Below are 20,990 nucleotides of genomic sequence, written 5' to 3' on the forward strand. Positions count from 1 at the left end.
AATGATTCATTACCAATAGGATTTTTCACATATATGAGTGTATCGAGGATGGAGATGGTGGATTATCTTTTTTTTTTTCTTTTAATGCAAGAAAGAAGGAACCAAAGGCTGAGCCCACAAACCATTCCTTCCCAGGAAAAAAAAAAAAAAATACAAAAGAGAGCCAAAAACTCCTCCAGTACTGATGAGAGTGATAGGCACGGGATGAGGCCCGTGCAGAACAGCTGTGAGTGTTTTGATTCAGCTTCCGTGGTATGGCCTCAGGTACCACAACAACAATTTGCATTATCTACCCTCTGTACAGAGCTGGTAAGGTCTTTAATTTTCATAATAAATATACAGTATTACTCTTGCATGTTTCTATTGTAAGTTTTCCTATTTCATTTTAGTTAGGGATAGGTATTAGTGAATCACTCTACAAAAATTCAGGAAGTCAACCATAAAGCCATATTAATATGGGATCCTCTGCTTTACAAAGTGCGAATTTATAAAGTGCGACGGGCTGTGTAGCCGATATTCATGCACTTTACGCTAGATCCCTGTATGTGGTTTTAATCAGTGCTTTATTTCCATGAAAAATTCAGGAAATCAAAATAAAAAATGATACCAGTATATAACCAATCCTGCACCCAGGGAGGACGGGTGGATTCCCCCTGAAATCTATTGGCATTTCAAAACAATAGCCTTATATAATACTGAATGGTAAGATGATCACTATCAGCAAGCCATAAACTGAAATTAAGTACACAGAGCTAAACAAATGAATAATGGAAAGATACATATGATTAACTTTTTGAATTAGCTAACAATTCCCCCAAAAATGAAATTCAGGCTACAGACCTGTATACAATACAAAACATAATACTATCCAATATATATAGCTGAGAGCTAAACAAATGAATAATGGAAAGATACATATGATTAACTTTTTGAATTAGCTAACAATTCCCCCAAAAATGAAATTCAGGCTACAGACCTGTATACAATACAAAACATAATACTATCCAATATATATAGCTGAGAGCTAAACAAATGAATAATGGAAAGATACATATGATTAACTTTTTGAATTAGCTAACAATTCCCCCAAAAATGAAATTCAGGCTACAGACCTGTATACAATACAAAACATAATACTATCCAATATATATAGCTGAGACTGTTGAACGATTGTAAAAGCAATTTGTAACCATGATTTTGTTCAGATTTTCTTCTGTAAGACGCTGTCTTCTGTCAGTCAATACATTTTTATTGACTGAGAAGCTCCTCCCTACATCCACATTTGCAGCTGAGGTGAATTTCAAATTTTCTATGTCTGCTGGCCCCAGAGAATGTTGTTATTTAGGCCATTTTGGGTAAATCTCTAGCAGAAATTATAATATCATTTTTTTTTTTTCTTCTTTTTGCAAAAAACTCTTATGTGAAAAAATATTTTTTATGTACTTCACATATTTTCCCGATCTCTGCTTATGAGCCTGTCATCTTGAAAAAGTTTCCCCCCTTACCCCTAAACCTACATCAAACTGGTCACCAGCGAACATTAAAAACCTGGAAAAGAAATTAGTAAACCATATTTAATGGAAATGAACAATTCTTACCTGACTCTGACTGATGACACTGCTTGAATGGAACAGAGGGGTTCCAAGGCTTGAGGTGGACTATGGCCTCTCAGCACGAGGGGAGTAGCTGCCTCGTGCTGCCACCTCTGTGATGCTTCCTCCTCATCAACCTCCCTCAAAAGCCCCTCAAAGTCCAGTGTGGAGGCAAAGGAAACGGTATCATCGTCGCCCTCAGCTGCCTCCATGTCATCGATTCATTGAGCATAATTCATTACCAAATGGGCATGGCCTTTCCATATTTTCTATTGAAATGAGTTTTTCACAGGTTACTTGTTACAGCTACTGGGCATTTTTAAAAACATACCTCTGAAAGCTATAAATGAGGATTTAGAATGCATGATACACTGACGCATCCAGCCGGGGGGGTGGTCGGTAAACAACGCGGCCAGTTAGTGAGATCGTCTTCGTTGAGTCCATAATTGTGGGCAACTTCAGCTTTCTTCTCACTGCCTTCAATCCTCCCTAGTACATCAAACTTTTGGGAGTAAGTTAACACTGGCTTCTTCTTCCCCTTCCTCAAAAGAGATATAGACTTAGGAGGGTTACAATCAGCCATGGCAACAGTGGGCAGGCAGAGGAAGCACAGAGAAAGAGAGCAAAAAATCCTCTCGTACATCACACCAGAACCACAACCACATGCTGTCAACAGAGAGGAGACAATGCACTGAGCAGGGCAGGCGCTGGAGCTCACGTGCACACCCTTCATGCTCGATGTGAGAGGGAAGTGCTGTGATTTGCTTAAAGTAAATGCTATGACGGAATATGATTGGTTTAGTAATTGCCAGGCTTCATTACAATTGGTTAACGGCCAGCTAGATGCGCAGGCTTCAGGTAATGGTGGCGCATCTTAAACTGAGGCATCGGAAAAGTTTTGCTTTTGAGGCTGCAATCGCGACTTACTTATAATTTCCGCGTGTCGCTGATACTGCAAACTGCTGCATGATGTTGTCGCATATTACAAATCTCCTGTTTGGAAGCACGCAATTTAGGAGATTCAACTGTATTTACTGTGCATCCCAAACCTGGCCTGCCATCACTTTAGCAAGAGAAAGGTCAAATTATTTTGTGGGGATTTTTCATCAGCATCTTCATAACTTAGTAGGCTACAGTTCAATGTGCACGATGAGATCTGACTTTTGTAATGATGTGGATTTTGCATTAAATGTTTCAGACCTTACTGAACAAAGGATGTTCAGAAATTCCACATACGAACATGCCCTGAATGGTGTGCTCTAAGTACAATATCAAAGTGCTGTAAAAGCTATATAAAACAAAAATAAAAATTAGTGCTATATGTTCTTCTTTAAAAACCACATTGTCAATGGAATAAATTGTGCTGAAAAAGTACTGTATAATGGATGCAATAAAACAAAGTGCAGGTATCTGCATACTAATGATTGTTTGTAAGCAAATTCTCCCTGCACTGCCATATGGAAATACTGTATGTAGAGATGTACCAATACCAAAATTTTTACCGATACCGATACCACAAAATTGGACCAATACCGATACTACTACCGATACCGATACCAGTGAGGGAGGGTGGTGCCTGCCATCTGAGGGCTGTGGCAGGGCCCTGAACTGCTGATGTGAGGCTACCAACCTGTCTTGTACATGGTGGCAGATGTGGCTCAGTACCAAAGAATGTACCGTACTGTATTATTATGCACCATGTACTCAAAATAATATGATACTAAATAATTGGATATTACCAATAATATACCGGTATTTTTCATCCATATAAAACATCCAAATTCTATTTAACAATATAACTTCCAGTGAGTGATATGCTAAGCAGTAAACTCCTTTTAAGTATCGGTAATATCGGCAGAAAATCAGCCGATATCGATTCCGATACCGATACATCAGTACATCTCTAGAAATATGCTACATCTTGTTATTAACGGTTACAGTAAACCACACAGCTTATAAAACCCAACTTAATATGATCACAGAAACTCATATGGAAAACAAAATAAAAATATCCATGTATATCTATCTATCTATAGCCCGACGCCCTAATCCCGCAAAGGGTGGCCGCAGACAAAACGCCTCCAAGTCGCTCTGTCACCCACCATTTGACTATCCTCCCCCCAACTCACCCCCCCCTCCCTCATATACCTCTCAACTCCATCCCTCCACCTCATCCTCGGTCTACCTCTCCCTCTCCCTCCCTCCACCTCACCTACATACACCCTCTTAGTCAGTCTTTCATTCTCCATTCTCTCCACATGTCCAAACCACCTCAGTGTATTTCTCCTAATCTTCTCAACCACATCCACATCCACCCCACATCGTTCCTTCACTTCTTCATTTGTCAACCTGTCCCTCCAAGTCACTCCACATGCTCCTCTCAAGTAACTCATTTCCACTGCTCTCACTCTTGACTTGTTCCCCTCTTGCAAGGTCCATGCCTTGCTTCCATACGTCAGGGTAGGGATCACAATACTATCATGCAGTGACTTCTTAACTTCCATACTCACCTCCCTATTTCTCATCACTGCTTTCAGTGTACCAACGGCCTTCCTTCCCTGCTGTACCCTTTCACGCACTTCATCCCCCAAAGTTCCATCCTTACTCATCACACTACCCAAGTACTTGAATGCACTCACATTCTCCATATCCTCACCATCCAACCTCACTGCACACTTTGTGACTTCATTCCTCTCAAACACCATAACTTTACTTTTGTTTACATTAACTTTCAGATTCCTCCTCCTACACACTGTCCCAAATTCATTCACCAAACCTTGCAACTCCCATTCATCTTCACTCAAAAGTACTGTATCATCTGCAAACAGCAACACCGGAAGCTTCCAAATCTCATGAATTAGACTGTGATGTGTTCTACTAAATAAATTAAATGAACTGGAATTGAAATGGACATAGTTTGAACTGAACTGAATATTACAAATTTATGATTGTCAAAATTGGACAGACTGGAAGTTATGATTTTTAATTTATCAAAACTAGATTTGAACTGGAACCGATAAAATAGAACTAATCCCAGGTCTGATCATAACACTATATTACAGGGCCTCCCCTCTTGAAATCAGCCCATCAGAGGTATGATATCCTTAAGTGGAGATGATCAAATTCACCAAGCTAGGCTTTGATCAAGATATCATCCTCCCCTTTTCAGTTACCTGCCTAGGTTTGGGTTAGTGGAATCACAGATGACACGTACCTCTCCTGCAGAATAGGACCTTATGACAACACATAATGGAGCACTGAACAACACGTGGCACATTAAGCGTAAAAAAACTATGGCATCAATGCTTACCAGCAGTTAACAGGTCTGCTGAGCCAGGCATGACCTGGGTTGAGCACCAACAGCAACAATCAACTAATAATGTACAACCATTTATCTTAAAAAACTATAAATATTTCTTTGGTGAAGGGTCAGTGATGGGAAATGCACTCCTTCCCCAACATTCACAATTAACCCCCTTGTACACAATGACGCAAAACGAGTCAAGATGATGTTAGACTGAGGAGGAATGGATGACGCCCTATAACAAACTTGTCAGTGTTGGTCTGAAAAGATGCCAACTGGGCAACTCTGGACAAAAATATTCACCAAAAATTAGGTTTTAGCAAGAAGTGTATCATTTTTTGCTGCGTCATAGGAGAATGTGTCAAGTTAACCCCTTAACCGCGGGGCGTCACTTTCGTGACGCTCGGCTACAATGGATCATACCGCGGGGCGTCACTTTTGTGATTCTGTGTTATTTTGAATTATCCCGGGCTCTCAAGTGGTGGCTTGTATCATATATCAGTACTGCCAATGTTCAACACTAGTCAGCACTCCAAATCTCATCTGTACTCCCATCCATTGTTGACATTTTAGCTATTTTAACCCCTTCCTGACTCCCCTCCCTACCTGCCCTCCATTACCCTCTCCTCTCACCTCCCACGCCGCGCTGCGCTACGGAAATTTCCCCCTTCTCTTTCCACAGATTTCATCCATTGAAATAAGGCCTATGCCCTATATTTTTACCCAATAATATATACCAAAAAAAAACAGGTAAGTGATAGTGTTATACTCCAGAAATTGCCTAATTATCACCTGACAACACCTCACGTGCATTCATTCGCTACATTACCACGGTAATTTCCCCTTTGATTTATGCCTTGTAATCGATGTCTGTAATAAAAATATATATCAGAAAGGAAGGGAGAATCCTAATTGACATTTACAGTCACCTGGAACTACCTATTTCTATATTTATTGCCGAGATTTTCTACCTATAAAAAATTAGCATGTAAGTTAGCAGCAGTAAGCCTAAAGTGTCATTGTCAACCCTTCCCTTCTCAGATAATTTACCCCCTTCCTGACTCCCCTCCCTACGTGCCCGCCATTACCCTCTCCTCCTCACCTCCCACGCACGCTGCGCTACGGAAATTTCCCTCTTCTTTTTCCACAGATTTCATCCATTGAAATAAGCCCTATGCCCAATATTTTTACCCAATAATATATACCAAAAAAAAAACAGGTAAGTGATAGTGTTATACTCCTGAAATTGCCCAATTATCACCTGACAAAACCTCACGTGCATTCATTCGCTACATTACCACGGTAATTTCCCCTTTGATTTATGCCTTGTAATCGATGTCTGTAATAAAAATATATATCAGAAAGGAAGGAGAATCCTAATTGACATTTACATTCACCTGGAAGTACCTATTTCTTTATTTATTGCCGAGATTTTCTACCTATAAAAAATTAGCCTGTAAGTTAGCAGCAGTCAGCCTAAAGTGTCATTGTCAACCCTTCCCTTCTCAGATAAGCCACGGCATTTAGTTCCTTGTCCTCCACTGCAGAGACAACATGTCGCACTCATCCCGCCATTCCTGCCGCTTCTGCGCCCATTGCAAAAGGGCCCCGTGACCTCCTACCCCCAAGAAAAGTGTTGAGGCAAGCAGGAAAGGCCTCAGTGACTCTGCAGTGGCACGAGAACTTGCTGAATTGTCGATGATAATAATGGACAAGCGATTTTGACGATTCCGGTGAATCGTGTGATGAGCCGGGTGAACTTATCGCGCCAGAAACAGCGACAACAAGTGCTCCTACCAGTGAATCTGTGTGTAGCTCCAAGGGAAAGGAGCCTTTAGTGCAGGAAGGAAAAGAATTTGGGAAGGGAGTGAAAAGGCGGCGTGTTAGCCCCAGAACAATGCCCCCACGTGACCCAGCCCGCCATGAGTCACGAGATCATTCACCTCCCCGTTCCCCAAGCCCCGCTTTACTCATCTCGTCATCATCGTCGGCTGAGTTATCTCCGGAGTCTTCGTCGTCAGAGTCACCACCAGCATCAACAGTGAAGGCCGGCCGTAGAGGTAGAGGTAGATCTAAGAGAGTGAGAAGTAGTGTAGCTAGTAGGGTAAGGGCTGCTAGTGCTGTACGGCAACCTAGGGTCAGTGCGAGTGACCTTGACCGTGATAAGCCTCCTCTCAGCCAACCTCCACCACCACCACCACCACCATCCCTCCACCGCCACGCCAGGGAATCCTGGACGCCTTCGCGTGGACGGAAGGGTCAGATTTTGTCCCCGAAAACCTGGTTTTCGATGAGAGCTCGTCAGGAGTTCAGCCTGCCTTCACTATGGACGAAAATGCTGAGTGTGTCGACTACCTTTTGGCCTCCCCCCCCCCCCCAGTCATGCAGCACATATGTGATGAGACTAACAGGTTCGAATCACAACGTGCTGCTAGTGGTACAGGTGCAGCCAAGATGCAACAGTGGACCATGCTGGGAGTGCAGGAGCTGTATGTGTTCTTTGCCCTCATGCTTCTTATGCCACACTCCAAGAAGCATGAGTTGGAAGAATACTGGTCCATGGACCCCTTACTACCCTCACCGACCTTCAACAAGTACATGGCCAGAGATCGCTTCCGGAACATCATGGGAAACCTGCACTTTGCCGACAACGATGTACCTTCCCAAACCGACCCACTCTGGAAGATCCGGGGAGATTCTGAACAGAATGAAGGATAAGTTCATGTCATTCTTCCACCCATTTCAGAAGGTTGTCATTGATGAGTCCTTGGTTCTGTTCAGAGGACGTCTTCGGTTTGTCCAGTACATTCCAAGCAAACGCCATCGCTTTGGAATTAAGTTCTTTGTACTGTGCGACTGTAAGACGGGGTACATCCTTGACTTCGTCATATATTCAGCCAGCACTGTCGATCTCGATAAAACACACCCCCTTGGCTTCTCAGGCTGTGTAGTGAAAGTGCTCTAGAAAAGTATTTTGGTGGGAATCATGTGCTGTATACAGACAACTACTATACAGCACGAAACTTGCCAAATACCTTTCTGAGCACGGCATTGGCTCCTGCGGCACTGTCCAAAGTAATCGTGCCAACTTCCCCAAATTCCCAGAGGCAGGAAACTCGCAGCGAGGAGACGTGCACCTACGCAAGTCTGAGAAGATGCTGGCAATACGGTGGCATGACAAGAGAGTCGTGCACATGCTCACCACCGTACATAAGGGGAGATGAGAGACAGTGGGAAGGTCGACCGTAGGACAGGCGAACCTGTGATGAAACCTGATGCTGTGTTGGACTATAATATAAACATGCGGCTGGTGGACAAGTCCGACATGATGATTGGTGAGATCGACTGCCTCAGGAAGAATACTAGGTGGTACAGGAAAGTTTTTCTGCATCTCATAGATATGACGATGCTGAACGCCTTCATCCTGTACAAGATGAAGGTAAAGCCACCCAAGTCCTTCTCCCTGAGGTTGTTCGCCAGGACTTGTGTCCAGCAGCTGCTGGAAAAATATGGTAAGGTGCAAGCAGCAACTCCAAGGCGCCATCCAGTTACACTTCCCGACCGACTTGAGCAGAGGGCGTATATGGAGCGGCACAGACTTGAGCTAATGCCTGCCACAGGGAAAAGGAAGGCTGCGATTCGCAGGTGTCAGGTATGTGCGCATACCACACGCCGCACACCTGAGCATAAACGCACCTCTTGGCAGTGCGCTGAATGCCAGGTTCCCCTCTGTGTAACCTGCTTCTTCGATTATCACAGCCAGAAGCAGTTCTAACAGTGCAAGTGTGGAAGCAGAATTATTTGGAAATAATGTGTAAATAATGTGTAAATAGCAGGTGAAAGCAATGGATGTTCAGTTCATATGATTGAACAGTGTACTATAGTTTCATCTTACTGAAAGTGACAGTGAATAACATATTGTAAGTAAAATAGAAGGGTAAATATTGAAAATAGAATAGAAAATGTAAATAGTAATGTAAGTAATTAGTAATATAAGAATATGAGTACAAATAATTTATGTTATAACAGTGAGAGTGAATCCGTGGCTCTACGTATTTTACTGACTGAAAAATAGAATGACTTCAGTGACAATAAAATAATACGACTGAATGAAACTTATGGAGAAAGAGACTCCAGATATATATAAGTGTGATATAGTAATAGAAATATAAAGTGTGAGGGTTTTATGAATAATAAATGACAGAGTGCCTAGAGCGAACTAGCGCAAGTGCGGCGATCAGACGCGCTCGTAATTTCCATTGCTTTCACACTGTTTTTTTTTTTAGTATGGATCCCAAACTACTTGAAAATGGTAGAATAGTGTTTATAGTGTTTGTATCTGGCTGTGGTAATCATATAACGGGTTGTCGGGAAGTGTAAAGTGGAGACTTAGTTACCCTACTTCAGAGGTCTCCACAAGTCCTACGGAAACTGACGAAGGCTCAACAATCATTCCAGGAGAAAGCTGAAGGTATGTGCTATAAGCATATATAATTTTATTATTCTAGGACTAATAACTGATTTTTAGCAAATATTTTTTGAGAGTCTCTCGGAGCCCAAATAACCCCGCGGGACACGCAAGTAATTGGTAAACAAGCCCGCGGTGTAGGGGTTAAAGGCCAACACTCAAACAGTTGGCTTTCTCTCGGCATTCAGTGGGGGGGAGGGGTGTGCACGTGCAATTTTTGGTGACTTACTCAAAAACTATTGGTCGTATCAAAATTCTGAAAACACCACATGAAAGCTCATGGAATTCTATATATACACTTGTACTTAGCTCTAGCATGGTGATGGCAAAATATTGCGGTAGGGTGTTGGGAAGTTATTTTCACTGTGGAAATGTATTATTCTCACTGCATTTTGGTAGTTTCACTGTACTTTTACTCATCAGCTTTATGTGTTTTTATTAGCTTATCATATATTATAAACATCAGCAAAAATTATGGTATACAATTTATACCAATACAGCAAATGAAATCCATGGGAATGTTTTCCTTTGTGCGTGAGTCCAGGTTGCTCTCGCAGCATTTTCTCTGATCATGTCACACAAACTTCAAGAAAACTTTAGGTGCACAAAGGGGTTAATTCTTATGATGCCACTGGTCTACTTGGGTCTACATCTATATGCAATGAAAATTTTAACCTGTTCTTACTGGATAACCTAAATACAGTCGAGTCGTCTCATCCACGGCAATATGCTTCTGGACCACAGCCGTGCTTTAGAAATTCCATGGTTTATAAATAACATGACTTATGGGAAAAATTACTTATGGTTCTGGCCTCTCAGCCAAGTTGCCAAATATCACCCTACCTACACCCAACTAGTCACCAACGAACACTAGCACACATTCAATTAATTATTCAGTGCATGTATTACTGGAAGTAGAGAATATTAAACATTAAATAAACAATATTAAAGGGTCTTGCCTGACTCCAACCAACAACAATGCTTAAGTGGAAGGGATGGAAGTTAGGGTTCCGAGGCTAGAGGCAAACTAGGGCCTCTCAGCATGAGGTGAGTGTGGTGGTGTCTCATGCTGCTCCTGCCTCAGCCCAGCTTCTTCGATTCACTGACACCATAATCAGCAGCTGTTCTTGCCTTATTTTCTCCATTATCGATGCAATAAGATCCATTTTCTGGTCATATTTAAGTGGTGCCTTTTTTTTTTTTCTGTCCCTTTTACAACAAAGTCTTAGGCCAGTTTTGGTCTGGCATCATATCATGCTGGAAGGGCAACCAAAAAAAAAAAAAAAAAAAAGCCAGGTAGTCCTCCAAAACCACACTTGTGGCCACTCTCACAGAAGGTTGTGCAGGAATAAGCAATGGAAGGAAGTAGTCCGTGCACTTGCTGCCACGGAAGGGTTATGATTGGCATCTCATTGTTTGTCATGCTTCCCTGTGAATGGGTGATGGCCACGGTTTGCAGCACAGAAAAGCGCAATGGAAATCTCAACAGAAATGCGTCACTTGGGTGCCAAATGTCAACGCTTTAAGTGTATAACCGTGCTTTCTGCTACTTTCAGTTCTGAGCGGGAACCATGCCGTGGATTAGAAAACCGTGGCTTACAAACACGCATTTTATGCAACTCAACTGTTGCACTAAAAGGAAAAATATGGTATTTAAGGTGGCAAATCAAATGAAAAGGGAAAACAAGAATATCACAGATGAACAGTGTGTGAAGAATAATGAAGAAAGGTACTGGTGGGCAGTTTTTGTTTTAGTTTTGTAAAGGCTCCAACGTGCTTGCATGTGTCAGCCTTGGTCACCTAATGGTGGCTCTCCATGCTGCTCGATCTCTGGCAGCTTCCCTATTCAGTCCCTTATCCCTGAGGTCACACTCAATGACCTCGTCCCATGTCTTTTTCGGTCTACCTTTTGCAACCCTACCCATAACATTAACACTTCTCACATTCTGCACCCAATTATCATCCCCCATCCTCTCCACATGCCCAAACCATCTCAATCTACCGTACCTCTCCTCATCACAGCACCAATACACTCCAGTCCCATCCTACCTCTCAACTCTTCCATCCTAAACCTAGCTCCCCCAGGCCCTGCACTCAGGGACACACTGCACATCCACCTAATCATTATCATTTTAGCATGTTTGAGCCTGCGAATACCCTCTTCCTTTACTGCCCAGGTCTCACTACTATACAGCTTTACAGTACACTTCTAATACATGCCGCATACAAGGATCCCTTAGCACGGAGGAAGAGCCCTCTCAATGTCAGAAGAGGCAACAGCTCCCTGAACTTCAGAAGAGGCAACAGCTCCCTGAACTTCAGAAGAGGCAACAGCTCCCTGAACTTCTTCCAATCACTCCTCACTCTAGCCACAGAGCTAGCTGCAGCCCCACCTCCTCTAAAACATAACATGTCTCCCAAATAACAAAGCTCTTCCACACACTCGAGATTTGCCAGCAAGATCAGTCCTTTCATGCCTGACAATCTCCACATGCACTCCCCAACACATTGCACACATGAACTCAGCATCATCTCACAGTCTACCTCTAATACCACTACATCTCTTACGCACCCACTTACTGCAAAAACTACACAAGATGGAATTACTGTACAGTGCTTCCCACGCCCTTGTGGCAAATCACACATGGCCATTCTCCCTCCTCTATGACAGTAGGCTACCGCCAACAACCCTTGATACAATCATTCTTGTTTTATCTGCATTTACTCTAAGCCCTCGTGCCCCATACCATCTCTCTACTTCGTAAATCTTTCCTTCGCCTCTCTTTCATTTTCTCCAATCAACATCAAATCATCAGCATACAACATCTCCCACGGAAGTCATTTCTGAAATCACATGAAAGGGCCTCAAGTACCATGATAAACAACAAGGGGCTCAAGAATGACCCCTGATGTACACCAACATTCACGGAAAACTCATCACTCAATTCTCATTCACCCTTACCTGGGTGCGAAAACCCTCATACATAGCCATAACCACCCTAACTAGCCACTCCTCAATCCCAAGCTTTCTCAGTGCCCACTTCACCATGTCTCTATAGACTCTGTCAAAGGCCTTCTCCAAATCAACAAAGACAATTACAGAGCCCTTATATATTTTCTGAAGCTGTCAAACAATGCATATGGCATCAGTGGTCCCTTTGCCTGGCATAAACCCAAACTGCATCTCATCAATATTCACTCTTTCTCTAAACATACCCTCTAGAATTCTCTCCATTACCTTCATTATCTGGTCCAAAACCTTTATGCGTCTATAATTTCCTCTTTCCAGGAATGTGTACACATTTATAATTACACTCTTCAGTCAATCATCTGGGACAACACACTCATATATAACTGTATTTATCAAGTCAGTGGCTAACCCCATTCCTATCTATCCTGAGGCTTTCAACATTTCAGCAGTCAACCCAGACACACCTGCTGCCTTCCCTGCCTGCATCCTACCTATTGCCCTGCTCACAGTAGCAGCATCATTCAAAGGCCAAGGGGCCAAACACTGGATCTGCTGGTTCCAAACCTTCCCTGTCCCAGTCAAACTCTTCATTCAACAACCGGCTGTAATGCTCTCTCCTGGCGTTTTTAATATCCCCACTGTTCACCACTACTTTTCCTTCATCATTCTTCACACACTGCTCACCTATGATATCCCTGCTTTCCCTCATCATCTGATTTGCCACCTTCAATATCATATTCTTCCATTCCACACTATTTATGTTATCAAGTAAAAGCCTCCGAGACACAGACTTTGCCCTGTAAACCTCTTTTCTAGCCCTATGCTTGGCAGTCAGGTATTTCTCTTTGCTACCACCCATTTTCCATTCCCAGGAAAGTCTTCTTTTCTCCTTAACTGCAACTTCCACACCCTCATGCCACCATCAAGTTTCATTATGTCTTGGTAGGCCCCTTGTCCATCCACACACACAATCAGTAACACTCAGGAGGTTGTTTTTAAGAGCTCTGTCCTCTTCAGTAATGCTTCTGTCAATGGCTCCCTGTTCTGCCACCACTCTCCTCATCTCACTATAGAAGGCATCCCTTACTGCTTGGTTTTTCAATGTCCATATTTTCCCCCTAGGTGCATAGGTCCTCTTTATCACCACCCACTCCTTAAGCACCATGTCACATAAAAACAACGTGTTTCTGCACACATTCCTTGCTCCCCACAACTTTAACGTTCCTCACTAACCTCCTATCAGCCCTCCTGACCAGGAGATAATACTGGCTGGTATTTCCCCCGGACTAGTATGTAATCAACCTACTCTCTCTTTTCCTAAAATGTGTGCTGCACACAATCATATGCATTGCCTCACCAAACTCAAGTTTTTATGTTTTTTATTTATTTATTTTCTTTTTAATGCAAGGAAGAAGGAACCAAAGGCCAGGACCCTCTTAACTGTTCCCTTCAAGGAAAAAACAAAAACAAAATAACAGAGACCCAAATTCAAATCCGTTCATTTCGAGATGCCTGGAAACACTGCGCTTGAAAGACTGGAGATCATAGGCAATAGGAAATACAGACAAAGGAAGACAGTTCCAGAGATGACCTGCTGCATACATGAAATACTGAGAGTAATGGTTAGCTCTTGCATTAGAGAGTTGTACACAAGAGGGATGAGAGTTACTTGCTAGACCGGTGCTATGCTCCCGCCGTAATGGTGGAGGGATGCAAGCAGACAGTTCAGAGGAGCAGCCTCATTTCCTGTACCATATGCACATCCCTCATACACTCCATACCCTTGAGCTGCTTCACCTACATGACCATTTAAGTCCCCTCCCAAAACTACAGTCACATCATCCCCCATACCACTTACTATATATATATTAAACCATCCCATAATCTATCCTTTTCTGCTTCGTTTAAGCCTGCCTGTGGAGCATACGCCAATATAAACGAAAACATTATCCCACTGAACAAAATTTTCACTATTATTATCCTTTCAAGGAACTGGAAAATGTGAGTACGTTTAAGTACTTGGGTAGTGTGTTGAGTAAGGATGGAGGTTTTGAGGGTGAAGTGCTTGAAAGGGTACAGCAGGGAAGAAAGGTTGCTGGTTCTTTGAAAGCAGTGATAAGAAACAGGGAAGTGAGCATGGAAGTGAAAAAGTTACTACATGACATTATTGAGATACCAACTCTAACGTACGGAAGTGAAGCTTGGACGTTGTTGGAAGGACACAAGTCAAGAGTGAGAGCAGTGGAAATGAGTTATTTAAGAGGAGCCTGTGGAGTCACATGGAGAGACAGGCTGACGAATGAGGATATAAAGGAGCGTTGTGGTGTGGATGTGGATGTGATAGGATGCGTTATGAGGAACACACTGAGGTAGTTTGGCCATGTGGAGAGAATGGAGGATGAAAGACTGATGAAGAGAGTGTATGTGAGTGAGGTGGAGGGGGGAAGAGGGAGGGGGAGGCCGAGGATGAGATGGAGGGATGGGGTGGAGAGGTATATGAGAGAGGGGGATTTGAGTTGGGAGCAGGGCAGTGAAATGGCGGGGGACAGGGCGACTTGGAGGCGATTTGTTTGTGGCCACCCCAAACGGGATATAGGCGTCTGGCAATAGATAGATAGACTTACTCTCATTACATTCATGACATATTCCACCCATTTCTCCTTAACCAACACATCCACACCACCATATCCATCTGCCCTACCCTGCCAAAATATCTTGTAACGACAACCTCTCCCGGCAATCATTCTGGCTGATCCTTCCCTATATCTGACTTCTTGAACACATCCAACATCCACCCACCTTCTACAAAACGCCTCAACTACTTCCCCCGTTCTACCCCTAAAACTTCCCACATTACATGATGCCACTCTGATCCCCTTGGGCAATTTAGTTTCCTCAGGCTTGCTTTGATTTCCTTTCTTTTTTGTCATAATCAGTAAAAATAATGGGGAGAGACAGACCACAAGCCCCATACACCCACACAGTTCCAGGTCCAGGCATCATATCTGGGACCCATAGCCCACCAGCCATGATCAGTGGCTGTGGCAGTGGCCTCAGGGCACCCTGCCAGGACTGCTACAGGGACATTCTCCAAGTGCACCTTGGCAATGTAACTGTCCTGCCATTATACACCCACTGATAGGGCAGCCTCCTGGGGAGCTACTCCCCAGTTCAGGTCCCTCTCTATTGGGCAGAAGCAGCAGCCTGGGAACCGCAATGCCCTGTACCCACTAGCACAGGTTTGAGCCCCATCCCATCCTGGCCTCAAAATCTATGTTGGTGGAGCCCTTGTCATGCCTCCCCTCAATAAGTGTGCAACTAGGTAGCAGGAGCAAAGTTTTCTGGCCATATGCCCTTGCTGGCATCAACCCCTGTGACAAATGAGGTACATTGTGTGATATGTAAAGAGCATGTAAGGAAGCGCATGAGATTGTTAGAGGTGTTTGGAAGAGTATGCTGGTCTGCTCTCCATGTTAGTGTCACACTGAAAAGATCAGCAAAGGGGGATGGTCAGATATTCTGGAAGCTAGTGAAACATGAGCTCCAGCTCCCTGTATCACCAGCATTCCCATTTCCCCTGGCAGTACCACCCTGATCGGCTGGTGCTACAGCCTACTCCCTTAGATGGAGACAGTGAGGATATTAATGATGCCTAGAAAGGGCATTATAAATGGTTGCTGAATGAGGAGTCTGACTGGAACAGGAAAGGTTTTAAGTCAGCAGATCCAGTGTTTGGCCATTGGCCTTTAACTGTTGCTGCTACTATGAGCAGACCATTAGGTAGGATGCAGTTGGGAAAGGCAGCAGGTGTCTCAGAGCTGGCTGTTGATATGTTTGAAGGCCTTTTGAGATACAGAAGAGGGTTTAGTTCCTCATCTGATAAATAGGATTATATACAAATATGTTCTCCCAGATGAATGGCTGAAGAAAGTGACTGTAAATGTGTACAAGGGGAAGGGTTTAGCCCTGGAAAGAGGAAATTATGGAGGCATAAAATTCTTGGACCGGAAAATGAAGGTAATGTGGAGTCCTAGAAGGTAAGATTAGGGAAAGAGTGCATACTGATGAGATGCAATATTGTATAGGTTTATGCCATGCAAAGGGACCAGTGATGCCATAATCATTGTCGGACAGCTTCAAGAAAAATATAAGGGGAAGAAAAAGGATCTGAACTTTGTTTTTATTGATTTGGAAAAGGCCTTTAACAGAGTCCCTAGGGAGGTGGTGAAGTGGGCAATGAGAAAGCCTGGGATTGAGAAGTGGCTGGTTAGAGTGGTTAGGGCTATGTATGTGGGTGTTCACACCCAGGTAAGAGTGAATGGAGATTTGAGTGATGAGTTCTCTGTGAATGTTGGTGTACACCAGGGGGTCATTCTTGAGCCCCTTGTTGTCTGTCATGGGCCACAGTGCTTGATGCTCCTTCATGTGACTTCTGAAACGGATTCCCAATGGGAGATCTTATATGCCGATGACTTGGTGATGACTGCAGAAAATGAAAAGGGGATGGAGGAAAAGATGTAGGGAATGGAGAGATGGAATGATGCACAAGGGATTAAGAGTAAATCCAAATAAAACAAAAGTAATGGTATCTGAGGCTGGTGGTGGTAGCTTCCGTCAAAGCAGAAGAAGTGTGGCCATTTGTGGTTTGCTACAAAACTGTAGGATGTAACTCCATCTTGTGCAGAGTTTGTGATAAATGGGTGCATTAGAGATGTAGCGGTATCAGGCGATGTCTGCAAGATAATGCTGATTTCATGTGTTCATTGTGTTGGGGAAAGCAAGAAGAGATTGTCAAGTGTGAAAGGATTGATTCTGTTGGTGGGCCTCTTGAGTGTGTGAAAGGGTTTTGTTATTTGGGGTACATGTTATGTGCTGGAGGTGGGGCTGGAGCTAGTTCTGTGGCTAAGGTAAGGAGTGGGTGGAGGAAGTTAGAGAGCTGTTGCCTCTCCTGACATTGAGAGACTCTCCCTTCGTGCTATGAGATCTTTGTATGCGGCAAGTGTTAGGAACATAATGCTGTATGGCAGTTAGACCTAAGTGGTACAGGAAGAGGATTTTCGTAGGCTCAGATGTACAGAAATGACAATGATTAGATGGATATGTGAGGCTTGAGGGGGCTAGGATTGCAACTGAAGAGTTGAGAGGAAGGATGGGACTGAAGTGTACTGGTGTAATGATGAAGCGGGGTATATTGAGATGGTTTGGGCATGTTAAGAGGATGGAGGATGACAACTGGGTGCAACAGGCAAGAAGTGTGAATGTTGGGGGAAGATTTGGAAGAGGCTGACCGAAAAACCCGTGGGAAGAGGTCATAGAGGGTGACCTCAGGCATAAGGGACTGAATAGGGAGGCTGCCAGAGATCGAGCAGCGTGGAGAGCTGCCATTAGGTGATCAAGGCCAATGCATGCAACCATGCTGGAGCCTTCATAAATGATGCAAACAATCTTGAAAATACAGTATACATTTTGTGCTTTCTTTTGGGAGCAAGGATGTGGCTGTCTCCCTCCAATTTTAATGCCCTAACTATACTTACTGTGGTGCCTACAACCTAACTGAGCCTATAAGTATACCATACAACATTCCATCCCTTCATTTTGAATAGTGGAAATGTTCTTGCCAAGTTGAGATTCAGGGTTGGGTCCTCTCCCCTTCCACCAAGTCCAAAGTAGGGTTTCTGATGTAATGGTTTATTACTTTGCCTTTGCATATTCTTTTTTTTTTGGGGGGGGGGCCAGGGTGATCAGGGCCAGGGGATGTATCTCCTCTCTTGAGCCCCACACACTGGTCATATAATTCACCTGATCAGCTCATCTGTACTGCACATGACTGAAGAAGTGGTACTTTGTGATCATTTTGAATATTCTAATTTGAGTTACATGTCCAACATCAAGATAACACTGGTGCAACAACAGGAGTCAAATAAGTTATCTAAAAGCACATGATGTCTCTTACCTCTACTTCCCGCCATATCTTGGTGAGTTTGTCCTGAGTCCGAGTCTTCTTGAGCCGAGAGGAATATATTATTCGGTCCATCTCAGCTTTGGTGAGCAAGTTGCATCCTGTTTCTGCACAAAGATCTCGGGTCTCCTCTCTGAAAAGGAACATTTGTGTACAATAAGCTCAATTATCCACTGGCTCAATAACTGGCATATGTCATTATACATCACAGCAAATAGCTGAATTTAATAATATTACCTAGGAACCCCCAAAATCAAAATACGTATCATTTGTCATGTCACTCAAACACACTTTCTTGGCAGTTTTACTTGTAGCTTGGAATTCAAGATCTGTTCATTTTGAGATGCCTGGACACACTGCATCTGAAAGACTGGAGGTCAAAGGCCGTAGGAAATAAAGATAGAGGAAGACAGTTCCACAGCTGACCTGTAGCATATATGAAGGACTGGGAGTAAAGGTTACTGTAACTTATACATTAGAGAGTTGGACAGAAAAGGGATGAGAGTTTGTTGCAAGATGAGTGCTATGCATCTGCTGTAGTGGTGGAGAAATGCAAGCAGCCAGTTCAGGGGAGCAGTAATATTGAAGTTGCGATAGAAAAAGAGATAAAGATGCAACAATGCTGTGAAGAGACAGAGGTTGAAGGAAGCCAGTAAGAGAAGGAGAGTTATGAGACAAAAAGCCTTTGACTCCACCTTGTGAAGGGCTGTATGTGGGGAGCCTCCCCACACATGAGAGTTGTACTCTAAACAGAAACGAATAAAACCCATGCATAAAGTCGAGAACTGTGCAGGGATAAAGAAGGCACAGAGTCAGCTTAGCACACCTAATCTCTTGGAAACAGATTTTACAAGTGAGGTAATATGATCTTTCCAATATAAATCTCGAGAGAAAGAAACCCCAGGTATGTTTAAGATGATACAGAACTGAGTTGGATATTGTTAAAAATTTAAGGGTACTCCTGTGGATGATTTTGACGAGTCGAAAGATGTAAGAACTGAGTTTATGAAGCATTAAAAACAACAAGATTGCTTTTACCCCAATCAGAGATATATGCCACATCAGACATTAGGTGTGCCGTAGCCTCATGCCTTGTTTGTTGAAGTAACTGCTGAGATGGACACTGTGGGAAGCAAATAGAAAGGCGAAGGGTGGAGTCATCAGCATATAAGTGGACAGGGCTAGATATACAGCTTTGAAGGTCATTGTTGAATAAAAGGGAGAGAGTTGGTGATAGGACACAGCCCTGAGGAACACCACTATTGATAGCTCTAGGAGAAGAACGGCGGCTGTCGACAACAGTGACTATGGAACGACCAGAAAGGAAACTTAAGATGAAGGCTCTGATAGAAAGATAGAAACCATAAGAGGGCAATTTGGAAATTAAAGATTTATGCCTGACTCGATCGAAAGCCTCTGAGATGTCAAGTGCAATGGCAAAGCTTTTGCCAAAGTCACAAAAGGAAAATGACCAGGGGTCTGAAAAGTAGGTGAGAAGATCACCAGTGGTGAGTCCCTGTCAGAACCCATACTGACAATCAGAAAGAAGGTTGCTATAGGAAAGGTGCTTTAAAAAAAATTTTTGTTAGGAACAGACTCGAAAACTTTTGATATACAGGATGTTAAAGCAACTGGGCGATAGTCAGAGGGCTGGGAATGGTCACCCTTCTTTGGGACTGGCTGAATGAGAGCAACTTCCAGCAAGAAGGAAATGTACAAGTTGACAAAAGCGAAAGGGTTTGCCTAGGCAGGGTGAAAGCACAGAAGCACAGTTCTTGAGGACAACAAGAGGGATCCCATCAGGCCCATATGCTTTGTTAGTATTGAGGCCAGTTATGGCAGAAAATACATCAGCTGAAGAAATTTTAATGTCAGCCATGAGGAAGTCAGAGACGGGAAGTAATGGAGGAACAGCACCTGAATCATCTAAGGTGGAACTGGAGGAGAAATGTCTGAGCAAAGAGTTCTGCTTTATTGGTAGAAGAAACAGCTTTAGAACCTCAGAGTGGAAAAGAGGAGGGAAGGATGATGAAGTAAAGTTGTTATAAAGGATTTTGGCATGGTGCCAGAAGGAGTGGGAAGAATCTGAGTTGAAGAGTTCAGAGCATTTAGTATGAATGAATTTATTTGTAGCAGAGCGAAGAACTAACTTAGCACGATTCTGGGCAGAAATAGAAAAGAGATGAGAGTCAGTGATGGGTTGGCTCCAGTACCTTGTGTTGGCCCTCTCCTTTTTGTGGATAGCATTAGAACAAATGTGATTAAACAAAGTTTTTTTTTTTGCATTAGTAACAGGATAAGAGAAAGGAATATATGCTTCCATACCCAAGAAAATTACCTCCATAATGCGCAAGACACACTCAGATGGCTCTTGGCCATGGAAGCAATAATCATTCTAGGGAAAATCAAAGAAGTACTGCTTGAGGGCCACCCAATCAGCAGCCTCAAAGTGCCAGAACTGCCGCTTTTTGGGAGGGTCCGCAGGCCTTACTGGAGTGATAGGACAGGTTAAGGTGATAAAGTTGTGACTGGAGGAGCCAAAAACATAGAGAAAAGATTAACAGCGCAAGCAGAAGGATTAGTTGTGCGGAAGAGGTCGAGTATGTTGGACCTCTCTCCAAGGCGGTAAGGAATATGGGTAAGGTGCAGTACAGTACAAGCTGCTCTTGGTAAGACAAGATTTACTGCCATTTATA

At 43.3% G+C, this 20,990-nt stretch overlaps 1 protein-coding gene across 1 annotated transcript in view; it reads right to left on the reverse strand.

Moving 5' to 3' along the window:
• Positions 1–20,990, reverse strand: part of LOC145411569 (nuclease EXOG, mitochondrial-like) — a 54,225-nt gene that overhangs the window by 10,187 nt on the left and 23,048 nt on the right. The window contains exon 6 of the mRNA XM_080281579.1: positions 18,289–18,427. Coding sequence (XP_080137705.1) covers positions 18,289–18,427 — 139 coding nt within the window. The remainder of the gene's footprint in view (positions 1–18,288; positions 18,428–20,990) is intronic.

The sequence above is a fragment of the Coenobita brevimanus genome, chromosome 90, assembly GCF_032717465.1.
Source record: "Coenobita brevimanus isolate Jiangsu-jjx chromosome 90, ASM3271746v2, whole genome shotgun sequence".
In the NCBI taxonomy this organism is placed as follows: Eukaryota; Metazoa; Arthropoda; class Malacostraca; order Decapoda; family Coenobitidae; genus Coenobita; species Coenobita brevimanus.